The sequence below is a fragment of the Penicillium arizonense genome (genome assembly GCF_001773325.1).
Source record: "Penicillium arizonense strain CBS 141311 chromosome Unknown PENARI_contig006, whole genome shotgun sequence".
NCBI classification, from domain to species: Eukaryota; Fungi; Ascomycota; class Eurotiomycetes; order Eurotiales; family Aspergillaceae; genus Penicillium; species Penicillium arizonense.
In genome coordinates this window covers 1,368,635-1,384,842 of record NW_019173283.1, presented here as the reverse complement: position 1 = coordinate 1,384,842, position 16,208 = coordinate 1,368,635, and the positions used below count along the sequence as shown (strand labels likewise).

The window sequence follows — 16,208 nt, the reverse complement described above, 5'->3', positions numbered from 1 at the left end:
TGTACAGTTTCATGCAAATGCAGCCCCAGTGATGCAAGAGGAATATTGATTAACATATACGGCCAAAGAGGAAGTCTTTGACAATTGGGGACCCTGAGAACTCCGGGTTGAGAAGGACACAGCTGGTGCGAGGTCAGAACTGGAGTTGGGTGTGGAAGAGATGATTGGAGCGGATAACTCACTTGAGGAAATATTCGAGGCCAACACGCCGTGATTCCAAGAATTTGGGGCGGAATTTGACTGTTAGAAGTATTAGCGTGTTCAACATCACCTCATGTCATGGCCTTGCTAATTGAAAAATTGACAAAAAGACGACCAGGAGGATGATACACATACAGAGAACGCTCTTCGGGGGTAGCGCGGGTAATGCGTTTCGAGCGTGCGGGAATGAAGCAACTAGCCGCTGGCGCAAATCATCGAACTCGGAGTATCTAAAAAGAGAGGCTGTGAGCTAGATGCCTTGCGCCATATGGAGATGAAACGGGGGCTGACCATACCTCATGCGAACAACGATTGGAGCACCCTGGACGAGCAACACACATATCAGATTCCAGTTCCAATTCCAATACAATCAATTAACCCCTTCCCAATGGTTAAAACTCACATCAAGTGTATAAATCGTACAATTCCAAACAACATACGACCCCACGCCAGTCATGCCCTGCACAACGACATGATCATCAATAGAAACGCTGCGTGCCCAAAGCCCCCGACTCGTCTCCGAGTTCGGGTCTGCGGCATGGTCCTCGAGAGTAATCGGGACACCGCGGCTTAGAGATGACTGCGAGACGTGAGAGGCATTGCGCTCATGTCGGCACCAGTATGGCGGTACTACGCCCGACACGGGGCGGGAACGAGTAGAGGATGCGGCGCTCTCTGGGTTTGGGTCCGGATCCGGATAAGGAGGGTCATTGTGGGTGTTTGGTGTTGTATCACTCTGGATTGAGGAGATCGAAATGGTGTCTGGTCCGAGTGCGGGGAAGGGTTGGGGATCTGGAAGTGGGGATTTGGATCGGGAGGATGATCGGGATCGCGTTCGGGATGGGGAGGAGAGCTGCGGCTGCAGCTGCCGCTCAGCTGCCTGTCCGGCCTCCTCAGGAGCTGGCTCCATCCATTAGATGTTGGGTCAGGTCGGGGTTGGTTGTGGTCGTGGTCGTGTCCTGTTAGTTGGAGCTTCATCCGGGGTTAGCTCGGTGTTTTCCCATCACGCGCTTGGTGTAAAGGCTCGGCTTTGAGTGCTTGAAGTGGAGGATGTGGCTCAGCCGGGACTTTGACCCCCATGCGGGGTGGAAGTATACAATGCAGTGTAGAATGAGTGGTGGGGGAGACGTCGCCCATTTTGGACCTTGGGGCGTGGGGATGTGATGCAAGGACCGGGGATAAGCGATGGAAACGATCCGAGGTAGTACAGACCTGCACGATGTCACGATATCAGTGGCGAGTCAGAGGCAAAGACGAAGTACTTTGGAGTTGGAGAACGATGAAAGTCAATTGGAGTAAGACAGGGTGGTCACGGGGCCTGATTTAGCTTATCTAAGTAGAAAATGCTCGAGAATCAAATACTGTTCTTTTCAAAGAACATTACAAATGGGCCTCGCATCATAGTCAATCTACTTTCCATTCTGGCCAGAAACAAGATCTATCTTTGCTGTAGCTGTCAAAGAGTTAACTCCCTCCCCCCAAAGCAAAGGACACTAACCCCAACCCGGTAAGCGTCGCTGATCGGCGTTTTTGAGATGCAGAGCACTGAGACACACTTATCTCTTCAAGGCACTGTGATGTCTTACACTACACTTCTTGCAGTGGAGACCGGTCGGCAACCGAATGACAGGTGGCACCATGAGCTGGCAAAACGTCCTTTGATAGAGAAACTGCCGATATCCCCGGATTGACAGGTCTCAGAAAAACCTCCCTGGAATGTCGCCCTCGATGTCCAAGCCTCGCTTCCAAGGCTTTAAATGCCAGCTGTCTCACATTACCAAATGCATACAGGAATCATATCTTGGGCATGCAGAAAGAAAGAACAGTTCAATGCGGTAGAACCGGAAAAGGCACTAGCCCGTCCCACCAGGCAAACTAACTAGTAGATATTCTATACATAGGCATAAATAGTCCGGTGATCATTTGCTTTTTCCTTTATGAACTCTGTTTCCTCCTTGCTCGTTACTTTTTTCTCTCTCCTTCTCAGTCTACATCTTCGTTGCTGCCAGTCGCCATTGTTGTTGACTCCTAACATTCTCCTGTGTTGGCTTCCATTCCCCTGCTTGTTCTTCGAGAAGTCCAGGAATTTGACCTTGGTAAGTCCCCTCCTGTTCCAATATACCCCGTGCCCCTTCATTCCACTACCTATCACCGGGCCTCTATATCTCTATTTAAAGGAGTATACAACGTTGGCCGGAAGTCCTCAGAGCTAAATTGCTAATATTAAAATTAAGTGGCTTCCCGCTGTCAAGTCCTGTCTCTAGATCATATATCGCGTCGCTCAATATGCTGTCCAAGACACTTCTGGTTCTCGCGTCGGCTGCCTCACTGGCAAGCTGCCAGTCTAACATTACCATTGACCCAACCTCGGTTCCCTATGCAACCCGCCGTATGTCAATACCTCACCCCATCTCTCTATGCAAAATACAAAGCTAATACATATTCTACAGAGGCTTGGTGCGGCTCCCAAACCTCCTCCTGTCCCCTCCTCTGCCTACAACTACCCGGTGCATCAGGATCTCCCACTTCGAACACCTGCGATGCAGTAAGTGAACCACATACCAATAACACCAAATCCCGAAATATCTTCTAATAAACTTTTAGGCAACACTAGACTACAACTGCGTCTGCAGTAATGGCGTCTCCCCCAACGCCACCGAATACTCCCAGACAATTCCCTACTACACCTGCACAGAGCACAACAACCAATGCGTCACCAGCTGCAATGGCGACTCCAACTGCCAATCTGACTGTCGATCAAACAACCCCTGCGGAGCTCGGGCCCCTAAGCATTACAATTTGACTACTACGACTGCATCTGCTACCGCGACTGCTACAGCTACAGAGACACCGGTTAGTACTCTTGTCAATGGGTCGACTGGTGCTGCGCCGCGTATGTTCTCTATTGATATGAGTCATGTCTATGGGCTCTGTGCTGTTGTCGGTGTTTTTACCGCTGGTTTTGCTTCCATGCTGTAGAGTGGGAAACTCTCTAGGGTTTTCGGCGGCCTATCGGGGAATTATCTACTTATGACACTGGATATGGCGTTTTTACTGTCCGTCTTGGAATTTCTATATTGGATTCTCTCTTGGCTTTCATTTGCATTTTTTGATTGCATTTGCATTGAGCGTTTGTCTGTTTTTGTGGTTTTGTGGAGCTACTCGTGCATGGACATTCATTTATTCATTTGTTGCTCTTATTAAAATTAATTTCACGGCCTAGATTATGTGGCAGCACAAGGCATTTCATGTATTGATAATATCATTACTTATTGTTCTTTGTATTGACAGCCTACCACCAATCTATATCTTCGCTCTCAATTTGGTACTATCCATCCGCTGCCCTTCATCATCCTGCTCTGCAACCTCCAAGACCGGGAACTTAACCGGCATGATCCGCCGCGGCGTGGACCCGGGGACCACAGAGTATTTGGAAAAGTCAGAAACACCGCACTTTTCACGAAGGAAGTCCTCGTCTGTGTCCAAAAGCCCATTGACTACACTATGTGGGGCGCGGAGCATAGCCAATATAGCATCGGAGAAAATGGCCTATTGTAGCAGGTCAGTAATCACGCAAATTGATAAAATAGATTGCACACATACAGGCTTTCTCAAATCCTTCTTGTAGGATTGATCAGCTGCCTTGTTATGCTCCGTAGCTGCCGACTCAATAGACTAGACAAATAAACGCAGTCAGCAATATCCCTCACATAATCCAAGCAGTCCAGAATCAAGATACATACCGATGCAGGCCAGATACTCGTCACCGCCATTTCATTCCGGCCTTGACGAACAAAATCCATGGCCAGACCTTTGACCAAAACGCTCATTCCGACCTTGCCTAAATTAAGCAATATCAGAACCAATTCATTCGCGTAATGAATGACCGATAATAAACTCACCCATAGCATAAGCCGTCTTTCCCCGGAAGAACCTCGAATAGATAGGCGGCGAAACAACAACAACCCTTCCATTCCACCCATTCTTCTCAAAGAAAGGCAAGGCAGCCTGAACAGTGGCATATAGCCCCTCTGGATTAACCTGCTGCATAAGTCGGAACCGCTTAAGAGGCGTGTTCTCCACAGACGACCACCAGATCGCCCCAGAGTTATACACCAGGACGTCTAGCTTGCCGAATACGCGGACTGTCTCTTCAACGGCATGTTGAATCTGTTCGGCGTCGCGTACATCAACGGCAACGGTTGCGGCGCGGCCGCCCGCTTCGCGGATTTCCCGCTCTACGGTGTTAATTGTTGACTTTGAGGAGTTTGGGTCTGGGGGGAAGGGGACCACGCTTGATGCGTCTGATGTGGTTTTCGCCGCCAGCATTACTGGGTTTTGTTAGTTGTTCTGTATTGCTGGAGTTGGGATGGAGTAGATGTAGGTGTACCCGAGTAGCCATTCTTTGCTAGGTCGATGGCGATTTGGCGGCCGATGCCGCGTGAGGCGCCCATTATGAGGGCGACTTGCTGTGAGGAGGACATTTTGGATGTCTAGACTAGGGTAGGTAGCCTGTACTGTTGTATTGAGTTTGGTGGAGGTGGACTGGCGTTACCCCGGATTATACTCGTTATATATTGTGTCCGACGACAGTACCTCGGGGCTGAGACTGGGCGAACTATATGTTTAGGCGATCTTCGGCAATGGCCGGGATTATAATCAAGATATTCTGAATTCTACGAGCTCATAGGATGACTTGATGCTTAATTTCTTGATTACTCAATGTCCCGAGGCCGAGGAGCCTCGGGAGTTGCGCCTCAGGCAGAAATCAACATATAGGATTGTATACATGTGCAGAACTTTGATCTGATAATCAAATGGGATCCCTCAAGAGAAATTGTCACCTAGGTTATGCCCTTTACTCTCTTTTTACTCCATACACGTACCTTTGGAGGCATCGGAGGGGACGGAGGCGGTCAACGGGCGGTGATGTGGGCGGCAGAGTACTGCCAGTAAACGATCATGATCGACTTGCACCTCATCTTCTCTAGACATACCTTACCTCGTGCTATTAGCGTTCCGAATCTTTGCTATTCTCTCTCCTTGGTGCTCACTCCATTCGATTTACACCAGGCCTCGAAGCATTTTAATCCCCATCGGTATTAACCTGGCTCAGCGGTGTCGTCTAAACAGTTGAGCCAAGATGGACACCTCGTTCCCCGATGCCTCTGGTCGGTCCCAGGCCGATGCCTTAGCTTCGGTTGCTGCTGCAGATTCTAACGCTCGTGCCTCTTCTGCTGCTGGTCAATCTGCGCTGCGTGTGAAGGTTGACGGTATGTGGAACCCCGCGGGGCGGCTGTCCCGGCGACCAAGCCGCTGTGTTTAGGTGACGCTGACCACTGGATCTCTCAGATGCACCGAAATTTGACCTAGAAACATACATCTCAAACTACTCCGGTTAGGAATACCCTCTGTTCAAAGTCGATCCTTCTAACATTTCGCCAGGGCGCACCCGCTACGACCGTCTCTACCTCATAGGCACGTGCTCCACCGTGCTGTCCATCGATGCCCTCAAGGCTGCCATCGCCGAAGCCAAGTCTAGCAAGGATGTTTCGCGTTACGAGAAGGCCGTCCGCGCGTTGGCGGAGGTTGCGCCAACTGACCCCTCCGCTTCGCTTGACAACGCCTGGATTCAGAGCACCCAGCGATACGTGAGGACACAGACTGAGCGACTGGAACATGAACTGAGGGGATACAAAAATAACTTGATCAAGGAGAGCATTCGGGTAAGGCATGGAAATGGATTCCGGCGGGAATGTGATGCTGATCTCTACAGATGGGCAATGAAGACCTAGGAAATCACTATCACCAGACGGGAGACTTGCCCGCCGCAACCAAGGCTTACGCTCGTATGAGAGACTATTGCACGGCACCAAACCACATCACGTCTATGCTCTTCAAGATGGTCAATGTTGCCGCTGAACGTGGAGACTGGGTTTCCATGCAGTCAAGCGTGTCACGCTTGCGCAACTCTCAATCGAAACCAGAGGACGCAGCCAAAAATGAATCCAAGATTTCCGCAGCCTATGCACTCTCACAAATGCGTCAACAGGCCTTCCTCGAAGCAGCCAACGTTTTCTTGACTATCCAGCCAGACCTCGGCGACAACTACAATGAACTCATTACCCCCAATGATGTTGCTGTGTACGGTGGCATACTGTCTCTTGCAACCATGACCCGCGAAGAGCTACAGCGTAACGTTCTTGACAACACCTCTTTCCGCAACTTCCTCGAACTTGAACCTCACATACGCCGCGCCATCGCTTTCTTCTGCAACTTCAAGTTCCGTCCCTGCCTTGACATCCTGGAAGCCTACCGCTCTGACTACCTTCTCGACCTTCATCTTCAGCCCTATCTCGAAACATTGTACAAGCGCATCCGCACTAAGTCTATCAAGCAGTATATGGTACCTTTCAGCAGCGTCAGTCTCGAATCGATGGCGAAGATCTTCGCACCGGAAGTCATTGGCGGCGAAGCACGGCCTGCTGGCCTCTCATCGCCATTTGTGCAGGAGTTGATTACGCTAATTCAGGAGGGTGTGCTGGACGCCCGTATTGACCTCGAGAAGGGATTGCTCGTGTCGAACCAAGTCGATGCTCGGACAGAAGTCCAGCGAACTACTCTTCAAAGCCTGCAAGAATTCAACCAAGAGGCTCATTGGCGAATGATGCGTGCCGCTTTCCTCCAAGCAGGATTAGAGGTGGGAGCCGTTCCCGGAGAAAAGAGGGAAAGAACAGGACAGACCTTGAAGAGTGGAAAGTTTGCCCGGGGTGGTTTGCTCGGCTGATGACAAGACCGAGCTCGCGATTAAATCGAGGCGATCCGGGCGCATGAATGATGATCAATGAGATAATACCCCGATGCCCAGCTGCAATCACAATTGGCTTAGAAAACACAGAAATAGGACCTCTCAAATATGCGGTGTCCCTGAATGTAGATGTTCCCTAAATCAGAACATCCACCAATAACGGCCCTCCATGACCAGTATGAAACAGCCCACGAACTCCTTTCAAAAGGTCACCGGGTGCTAGCTGGAAACATCATATTCCCACCTTGTCCGACCCTCGACAGGATATCAATCCCACCGATCCAATCCGATCCAAGAATCCGATGCCGTGCAACACAATCACCTGGGCAGTATCACGCTTTTAAAAAGGATCTATGTACATATACTCGGAGTGACCAAACAACAGGATAGTCATGGCAGGTTGAAGAAGGGGGTAGAGAATGCCCAGATCAACGGGGAGCAAAATTAGGGCTCAACGGGCTCCTGCAGACTAAACAACGTCAATCAAGCACCAAAGCGGCCATATACTCCGGCGCATCTTCCCTTGAATCCTTGTAATACCCTAATTACTAAAAGCCCCGCAAGGGGAGGGGGGCTTCCTCTGTCTTGATATTTTAATGTCCATCTCACCGCACATCCTAGTTCATCGTTTATATCTCTTAATCTGATTCAATATCTAGCCTCTGTCGCAAGACCGGTTTCTCGACATGCTATGCCTGTGCGTCTATCCTCTGTGCTCTGACGATCTAGGGCGGGAGATTGACTGGAGCGTGGACTTGACGTTGCCTTCGATTTCGACTATACTCTCCGGATATAACGACCCTGGGGATTCGATATCAACGTGTATGAGGCCTCCTCCGCGGCCTGAAAACGTGCCACAGTCGACTCTAGTTTTAATACCAAGCATTCCTGACACATTCCCTGTCCCGCCGGCTTGTGTACCTTCGAAGCGGACATTCGCCGAGACAGATGCAGCAATGGAAGAGTCTTCGAGGGCTACTGCACGATTGTCGCCTACATTGAGAGTTGTAAAATCAATGATTAGGGAGTCTGTGGATACTCGAGAACCAGATAGATATGAAGGAGGCTTGAAAAAACACATAGAATCGCAGTTAGCCCCGATTCAAGAGGAGACAGAGGAATCTGCGCCAAGGCCAACGTCTATACCAACAGACCGGTTCGACGGGACTATGGGATGGGCCTATCCGCCAAGTTCTTCCATTGTTCGTGAGGCCTCGTCTTCCTCGTCTTCTTCGACTTCTTCGACTTCTCATCCCGCTTCGACTATCCCCCCAATAGTCCCTTCCATCATGGCAGACCACCCAGATGCACTCAACGGAGAAACTGATGATACTTCCTCTTTGGCATCAAGCGACGATGCATCAGTATTTGATCAGTATTCCGACAGCTCTAGCTACACCGCATCTCTCCTCTCAAATGTTCAAAACTACAGATACGAAAATGGACGACGATACCACTCCTACCGGGAAGGACACTACGTGCTCCCAAACGATGAGCAAGAACAAGATCGACAAGACCTGCTCCACCACGTCCGAAACCTGGTGCTCAATGGCCAACTCTACCGAGCCCCACTGGGAGACAACATACAACGAGTCCTGGACGTTGGCACCGGCACAGGCATCTGGGCCATCGATTATGCAGACAGCTTCCCCAGCGCCGAGGTAATAGGCACCGATTTGAGTCCCATCCAGCCCTCATGGGTCCCGCCCAACTTGCGATTCATCGTAGACGACGCCGAATCGTCCTGGCTGTACAGTCGCAACCGGCCCTTTGACTTCATCCATGCCCGCGATCTCGGCGGTGCTATCACCGACTGGCCGCGTTTGATCCGGCAGAGTTACGAGAATCTCCGGCCTGGGGGTTGGCTTGAGTTGCAGGAGTTTGAGGTTACGCTTAGAGCGGATGATGATTCAATGCGTCTTGCGCCGACGTTGTGTGATTTTATCGGACGTTTGCATTCGGCCAGCGAGGCGTTTGGTCGTCCTATGAACATCGCGGAGGGTCATCGGCAGCGGTTGATTGAGGCTGGTTTTCAAGATGTGAGGGATGATGTGTACAAGGTGTGACCCTTCTTCTCTCTGGGCATAGGCTTCTGTGCTGGATGATTGTTAACTGTTTCGTAGGTCATCTCTAGTCCTTGGGCTGAGGATCCTGTGCAAAAGGAGATCGGCCGATACAACCAGTGCTCTCTTCTGATGGCAGTGGAATCCTACTCACTGGCACTGTTTACTCGAGTACTAGGATGGTCTAACGAGGATACCCAAGTGTTCCTGGCAGGCGTGCGTAGAGATATCAAGAATCCCGCCGTCCACTCATATTGCTATATGCATGTCGTCTTTGGTCGGAAGCCAAACTACTAGGGTGAGTCGAGAACTGGACCAGGGTTCCCGAAGGCGTTCGGAGTATTAGAGATCAAAGATCAAATTGTGGTAAAAGAGAATATCAGATGTTGTGTGACTGCTTCCTTGTCTGCCACTTTCCGTTGGCCCCGCTCCTCTCTCTCTCTCTAACACCTCACCACCCCTGCACTTGGTGCAACTTCGGTTTCTTTGTCTTAGCTTGGCATCCAATCGTTCCCTTTGCAGATCCCTTCTTTACTCTCTTCCAAGAACCGGAGGTCCCGATCTTCGTAATAACATGGCTTCCGGGGCATGTATGACATTGACACTGTCCCTGTGGTCCTCCCTCACCTCATATCTCACGATCATCTTGTCGTGGGCAGCTTTGGAGGCTCGCATCTGGGGCTCGGCTGCAGGATTCCTGGTAAGCTGCGGTATTGCATTACCCGTACTCCCTCGTTCGTTGCAGGCTGCAGGACCCCTACATCAAAGCCCTTGCCCTTTTCCCATTCCACCCGACACACAGCAGCTCATCTTACCTCGTCTCAGGCATCTGAGTTCCCGGTTGTCTTGTCTGGTCTCGCCGTGTGCCACGCTAATCATCTGCAATCCCACAGTTCTTGCTCTGGGTCTCGTACAGCATCATCTACGCTTTCTGGCTTTCTCCGCTGCATCATTTCCCCGGTCCGAAGCTATGGGCTATCTCGCGCATCCCCTTGAACGTCTCAGTTCTGCGTGGCTACAATCATCTGGATATCTTGGCTCTGCATGACCGGTATGGCCCGGCTATTCGAATTTCCCCGGATGAGCTTGCTTTCAATACGCCCCAGAGTTTCCGTGATATCTATGGCAACAGACCCGGTGGTTGTTTTCAGAAAGATCGGAGTCATTACATTAAGCCTGCCAATGGTGTTGACCATCTAGTATGTGCCGTCGACAATTCAACCCACGCACGACAGAGACGGTTGCTGGCTCATGCCTTTTCTGAGAAAGCGCTGAGAGATCAGGAGGGTTTAATCAGAGGCTATGTCGATACACTGATCAACAAACTGCGGTTGCGTGTCAAGCATGGGGATTCGCTCGTTGATATCAAGTCCTGGATGAACTTTACCACTTTTGACATTACTGGTGACCTGATGTTCGGTGAGTCTTTCGACTGCCTGAAGGATAGCCAGCTTCACCCTTGGATCCGGTTGATTTTCGATTCTATGAAAGTCATTGCTTTTCATGGAGTTGCCAACCAGTTTCCTTTGATTAAGGGGGCCTTGGGTCTGTTGGTTCCTGCTGAGGCCAAGCGGAAGGGCCAGGAGCACTTTGATATGACTGCCCAGAAGGTTGATCGTCGTTTGGAAACTAATATGGCTCGTCCGGATTTCATGTCAGCCATTCTTCAGAATGGACTTAGCGAGGATGTGGGCCAGTATCGGGAGAGCAAGCGGATAATGACTAGAGCTGAGATTCATTCGAATGGGTTTATGTGGGTTGCATTCTGGGTCTCATTTGATCATTCTTCTCTCGGTCTATGCAAAAGGTCTATGCAAGATGAATAGTATGCTAATTAAACAGTCTAATTGTGGCAGGCAGCGAGACCTCTGCAACTCTGTTGTCCGGTTGCATCTTCTTCCTGTGTACCTACCCAAACATCATGAGCCAGCTCGTTTGTGAAATCCGGACCGTCTTCAAGAAAGAAAATGACATTACTTTCCGCGGCATGATCGGCCTGACCTACCTGGCAGCTGTCATCGAGGAGTCCCTGCGCATGTATCCGCCTTTCGTGACCAGCCTAGCACGGGTTGTTCCACAGGGCGGAGCAGTCATCAACGGCCAATTAGTGGCAGAGGGGGTACGCACTGTATAAAAGCTTTCTATTCAGAATGCCAGTCACTAATCCAAATCAGACAATCGTATCCTGCCACCACTACGCCTCATACCACTCGGGATCAAACTTCGCATTGCCAAACCGATTCATGCCAGAGCGCTGGCTAGGAACCGACTCAGTCTTCGAAAATGACCAGAAAGACGTCCTACAGCCATTCAGCCTCGGACCCCGGGTATGCCTTGGAAGAAAGTGAGTTTCAGTCCAATAACTGGAAACCCGCCATTCAATACACGGAATATACTAAACCCCATCTCCCACGATCCAGCCTCGCCTACTGCGAAATCCGCCTGATTCTCTGCAAACTACTGTTCAACTTCGACATCGCTCTCTCGCCCGAGAGCACCAACTGGCCTGATCAGAAAGTTTACTTCCTCTGGGAAAAGCCTCCTCTCATGGTTAAGTTGACGGATAGATTCCCCGATGCAGAAATGCCGCCCCAGGAGCCTTTGGCTATGTCCTCAAAGTGAGAGATCGATCTGAACTGAAGAGACACGATACAAGTAATCTTGGGGCATTTTTCTGTAGTTGTACAATGCGGATCGGGGTTGGGTGATTTGGATGACTTTCATGAGATCCACGACTTACGTTCTTTACTCGTACTTTTCTGTCCTTGCGTTTTGGGGTTGGTTGTATTGTAATCGTTTTTCGTTTTCATGGGATTTCTAGGTGGCTGCACTGGATCTGGATCTGAATCAGAGATAGATGAAGATTTTCTACGGATGTGTTGTTTTTTTGCTATTCGGGTTTAATGTCTCTTTTCCTCTTCTAGAGGGTGGCTAATTCTATGGCTTGAATGTTAATAATAATGGATTTTATTAGCCATCTACATGCAGTAACCTTGGAAGTCGTCCCAACATAGTAGGAGATGGCTCTTAGGGAGAGCATATTTGAGAGACTAGCTGGGATACATTCCCAAGGCAAAGATAGTTCTCTTTGTTTGATATGTGATACATCCACTTTTGTACTTTTGATGCGATGCCAAGACGTGGTCAAGGCGTCGATATCAATTAGCCCTAATTGGACGTGACGCCCTTGCAGCGACGCGCTTTGCGCTGCATGCTACGCGATCAATAGGGTTACCATTGACAGCTTGGACCCAGAAATGACCTACGGATCAAAGCGACTCCACATGTCTTTCTGCGGGATACATGTAGATTACGGAGACACAAAGAATGTCATATCGCAATCCCTGGATGAGTACTGAAGGGACAGAAAATGGTATATTCAAGGACTGAAGATACACGTATGAAAAGAAGACGCTAGATCGTAGTCTGTCGTGGAGAAAGGTATCAAACATTAAGGAATAGTAGATGGGCACATATATGTGGGATACATGATTACATCCGAACGAAACAACGGAAGAAACAGAAACCCCGGAATAATTAAAACCGAGCACAAGGCTCGTACTTCACACAACCAACACAACAGCCGGTTTGGAATACATCAAATCAGATTAGATGTATGCCTTGCTTTAGATGAAAGCGCAAGCCAGGGCCAGAACGGCACCCCCAACGGTCCAGAGGTTTCCTCCGAGCTGGCCGGCGGCGTTGAAAGCCGAGGGGGAAGCGGAGGGCGCGCCAGTTCCGGAGATGGCTGCGTCGCTGGTGGGGGCAGCCAGGGGAGTGGAAGTGGCGAGCGGGGTGGAGATGAGAGCCGAGGAGGACTTCTTGGGGGTCATGCTCGGGGTGATGGTGGAGGTGGGTGTTTGGGTGGGAGTCACGACCGCGGTGGTGCTAGACGGGGTCGGGGTGGGAGTCGACGTGGGAGTTGGGGTGCTGGTGGAGCAGGGACCGGTGACGGTCACGGGCATCCAGTTGAGGTCGGCCGAGCCCAGAGTACCGGAGGGGGTGGCGGTGCCGGCGGAGGCCTGGCAAGAGGCGTAGGTGGTGCCTTGGATGTTGCAGGACAGGGTTCCAGTGCTGTTTGATATCAGTATCGGATGCGATGTGCGATGCGCGTGGTGTCGCGTGTACTTACGTTCCCTGCATGCCGACGTTGCGGAGCTGCATGGAAGTCGGGGCGGCAATCGCAGTCATGCCCTCGCCGGGGATACCGCAGGCAGAGGCAGCCACGGTCTGGGGGCAGGTGATGCGATAGGTAGTCGCATCTCCTTCCTGGGAATTGTTAGTCGATTGTTGGCAGATAGCGCATTATGCGCACACATCACGGGGTACATACGGAGCCGATGATACCAGCTTGGAGGTCCTTGCCCTGGAAGCCGGGCAGAAGGAGGTCTGCAGAGTTACCGGCAGCAACGGCAGTAGCGCCGGTCAACAGAGCGACAGAGTAGAAACGCATTTTGGCAAATGATGTTCAAGCGGTATTTATATATTGAAAATTGGTGAAGTGGGCGGAATTGCGCGATAAATGTGAGTACACGGTAGAGAGCGACTGTTCAAAACGAACGACTGGAGTTTAACGAGAGACTGAAGCACGAAATGAAAGAGTGAAAGACGGACTTCTGGAGCCTGAAGGTAAGAAAAGAGAAGAAGAGAAGTGCGCGAAAACGGGGGTCATATTGACTTGGCAGGCGTTGCCCCAATGCAGCGCGCCAAGATTGAGACTGCATTGGTCAAGCGGGTTCCAACGTGCCAGGAACAGGCCCCAGGGGTTCGACGGGGCCAGCAAGAGAAAAGGGGGACCAAGTGCCCCCAATGGCCCCAAGGCGGTTGTTTACGGGGAACTGGAGGCGTTTAGTTCTGATGTTAAGGACGACGCTAAACCCGCCCTGGACTAGGGGCCGAACGGACCCCTGGGTCGAGTACCTAATGAGGAAGGTTGTTTGATGCTCCTCATTAGGCCGGAGACTAGCGAGATGAGATCAACAGTTGAAAATTCAGACTGTTGTCCATAGTGATCTGGAAGCATCAGGTGGAGGTACATTGTACTTCTCGGTTCAATGCATGCGTAGATCATTGATATCTACTTCGTATCTACTTCGTATCTGTCTTAATTTCCCCAGTCAGCCACACTATCTCATTAGCGTATTTAGTGCACGATTCAGATTACGCTGGGGCTGTCCCAAATTCGCGACGCTATCTACCGGAAATTAATTACTGTCATGAACCAGTTTGCCCAATTTAATTTCAACCCACTTTTGCCGAACCTCGTGTAATACAATCGGTCCCGTTCGGCCTTGGGCGGAAATTATATTCTCAGCGGGGATCCCTCAATATAATATTTTATGCAAAATCACCGAGTCCTTCCAAGCGCCCCTAAATGGTTCAGCCCCCCACATACAAGTCCCGTGGTAAGCAGCACGCCATTGAAGCCAGCCATAATATAAAATGGGGTACCTGACGACATCACATCAAATAAGAGCCCACCCACTTTGGTGAGCAGCAGAATTCCTGCCCCGCCGTACAGCGAGTACACGCCAGCAATGGAGCCTTTCAAATGCGACAGACGCTCCAGTCGGTGGTTGATGGCTCCTCCCAGAAGAGGCTGGCCCTCACCAGGCTCGGCGTCCTGGCGCGCCGCGGCACGTTGCTCGTCACATATTTTTCTCAAGGTTTCATCGTCGGTGCTGACGCGCAGGATGCCGTTGCTGAGTACTGCCAAACTGCAAACAACTGCCCCGATCTGGCTGATTCCAATCAAAGCCATCACAACAAATACCCCTGGGCTACCGTCGGGTTCTTTGAATAGAGGGCTTGGAAGCTTGGCAAATACTAGGTACCCGATAATTCCCACCAAGGCGGCAAAGAGGAGTGGGAAATTATACCGACGCGATTTATCCGTCAGATACCCGAATGCTGGGGCCGAAATCAAAGCAACCAATTGGGATACACCGGTTAGGATGGAGGCAACGATATATGCACGCGGGCACTCTTTCTTGATATCATTCAATCCGAACTCATGTATCGGTTGTGCTTCATCACAAAGACCCGACGCCCGATAATAGTGATTAACGGCCAGGGGGATGAACAGTGAGATCCCCACAGACGAGGCTCGGGCCACAAAGCCCCCGACGTAGCCCAGGCCAATGTCGCGGTTTCGGAATCCCAAAAAGAGGGCAGTTGTTAGCTGCTTCCAATATGGCAACCTTGGGACATCTGAGATCGAATCTTCATCGTCTTCATCATAACAAGAGTCTTGGGATTTCCAAAGTGCACTCCAGGATTTACCCTTGTCCCCTGGAAGATCACGCAGTCCGATGAAGCATACAAGACTAATGACAAGGGAAACAACAGCGACTAAGTAATAGCTGCGTTGGATTGCCTGAGAAGGTGTCAACCCAGCCTTCTCAAATCGAGCTGGAAGCGGCAGGAACACGACTAGTGCCACGAGCGCACCACAGCCAGCACACATTCCAACGAAACCCGAGAGTCGAGCGGATGGGGATGCGCCGGAATTACCGGCCTCCCTCAGGTTGTAACCGTTGCGGGCACGCTCAGGTGTGATGGTCAGCTCTGAGGAAGTAGACGCACGATATGCCTGAGCACTGATGGGTTTGCCAGTGACAGTTGGCAAGACAGCTGTGACCATGGTCGAGACAGCCGAGCCACCAACGCTGAAAAGCAACCTACCAAGAAGAAGCTGGGGGTAGATATTCGTGGCCTGCACAAACAGGACTAGTGCGAGGGCTACAATGGCGTAGCCTGCAGTACATACCTAGATTGAAGATCAGTATCATTGCACCGTTGATAATCAGTAGATGGCTTACATGTCGAATTCCAATGCGGTCTGAGAGAACACCCCAAAGTGGGCAGGCGGCTAGCGCAAGGAGTTCATCCGCGAAGCCCAGAGTGCCCACAGCATCGCCCTCTCCATCATGAAGTCCAATTAGATCCGTTACCACGAAGGAGATGGATGAATTGATGAAAACTAGGAAGGCGATGGAGAAGGGGCACACCGCCAATAGATAGGTTAGCGTCTGGCTGCGCGAGGCAGTAAACAATGCCGGTGACGAAGCCATCACCGACGATGATTCATTTCAAATAGATAAAATGAGGGTGGGATTTGAGGAGAAAGAATGCCC

The 16,208-nt window shown here is 50.7% G+C and overlaps 7 protein-coding genes across 7 annotated transcripts; 3 read left to right on the top strand and 4 right to left on the bottom strand.

The window, feature by feature from the left end:
• Positions 1–49: 49 nt before the first annotated feature.
• Positions 50–1,111, bottom strand: PENARI_c006G08205 (PX domain-containing protein YPT35; the record flags this gene model as incomplete). The annotated part of the gene is made up of 4 exons (XM_022630477.1): positions 50–122; positions 183–240; positions 337–431; positions 642–1,111. 4 exons carry the CDS (start codon positions 1,109–1,111, stop codon positions 50–52), a joined length of 696 nt encoding a protein of 231 aa, XP_022489998.1.
• Positions 1,112–2,487: 1,376 nt separating this feature from the next.
• PENARI_c006G06864 (uncharacterized protein) lies at positions 2,488–3,180 on the top strand (the record flags this gene model as incomplete). Its single annotated transcript, XM_022630415.1, has 3 exons — positions 2,488–2,590; positions 2,652–2,746; positions 2,806–3,180. 3 exons carry the CDS (start codon positions 2,488–2,490, stop codon positions 3,178–3,180), a joined length of 573 nt encoding a protein of 190 aa, XP_022489886.1.
• Positions 3,181–3,504: 324 nt separating this feature from the next.
• PENARI_c006G00868 (uncharacterized protein) lies at positions 3,505–4,685 on the bottom strand (the record flags this gene model as incomplete). Its single annotated transcript, XM_022630131.1, has 5 exons — positions 3,505–3,750; positions 3,805–3,876; positions 3,945–4,042; positions 4,104–4,532; positions 4,592–4,685. 5 exons carry the CDS (start codon positions 4,683–4,685, stop codon positions 3,505–3,507), a joined length of 939 nt encoding a protein of 312 aa, XP_022489701.1.
• A 659-nt stretch (positions 4,686–5,344) lies between these two features.
• On the top strand, positions 5,345–9,369 carry PENARI_c006G11357 (uncharacterized protein; the record flags this gene model as incomplete). Its single annotated transcript, XM_022630627.1, has 6 exons — positions 5,345–5,474; positions 5,554–5,598; positions 5,647–5,927; positions 5,978–6,901; positions 7,669–9,069; positions 9,133–9,369. The coding sequence occupies 6 exons, from the start codon at positions 5,345–5,347 to the stop codon at positions 9,367–9,369; spliced, it is 3,018 nt and encodes a 1,005-aa protein (XP_022489570.1).
• A 277-nt stretch (positions 9,370–9,646) lies between these two features.
• On the top strand, positions 9,647–11,694 carry PENARI_c006G04393 (cytochrome P450; the record flags this gene model as incomplete). The annotated part of the gene is made up of 5 exons (XM_022630295.1): positions 9,647–9,772; positions 9,966–10,825; positions 10,915–11,191; positions 11,247–11,416; positions 11,493–11,694. 5 exons carry the CDS (start codon positions 9,647–9,649, stop codon positions 11,692–11,694), a joined length of 1,635 nt encoding a protein of 544 aa, XP_022489609.1.
• Positions 11,695–12,698: 1,004 nt separating this feature from the next.
• PENARI_c006G00795 (putative GPI anchored glycoprotein) lies at positions 12,699–13,525 on the bottom strand (the record flags this gene model as incomplete). Its single annotated transcript, XM_022630128.1, has 3 exons — positions 12,699–13,146; positions 13,205–13,341; positions 13,406–13,525. 3 exons carry the CDS (start codon positions 13,523–13,525, stop codon positions 12,699–12,701), a joined length of 705 nt encoding a protein of 234 aa, XP_022489966.1.
• An 884-nt stretch (positions 13,526–14,409) lies between these two features.
• Positions 14,410–16,145, bottom strand: PENARI_c006G07766 (putative MFS transporter; the record flags this gene model as incomplete). The annotated part of the gene is made up of 3 exons (XM_022630458.1): positions 14,410–14,442; positions 14,558–15,841; positions 15,894–16,145. 3 exons carry the CDS (start codon positions 16,143–16,145, stop codon positions 14,410–14,412), a joined length of 1,569 nt encoding a protein of 522 aa, XP_022489926.1.
• Positions 16,146–16,208: the final 63 nt, after the last annotated feature.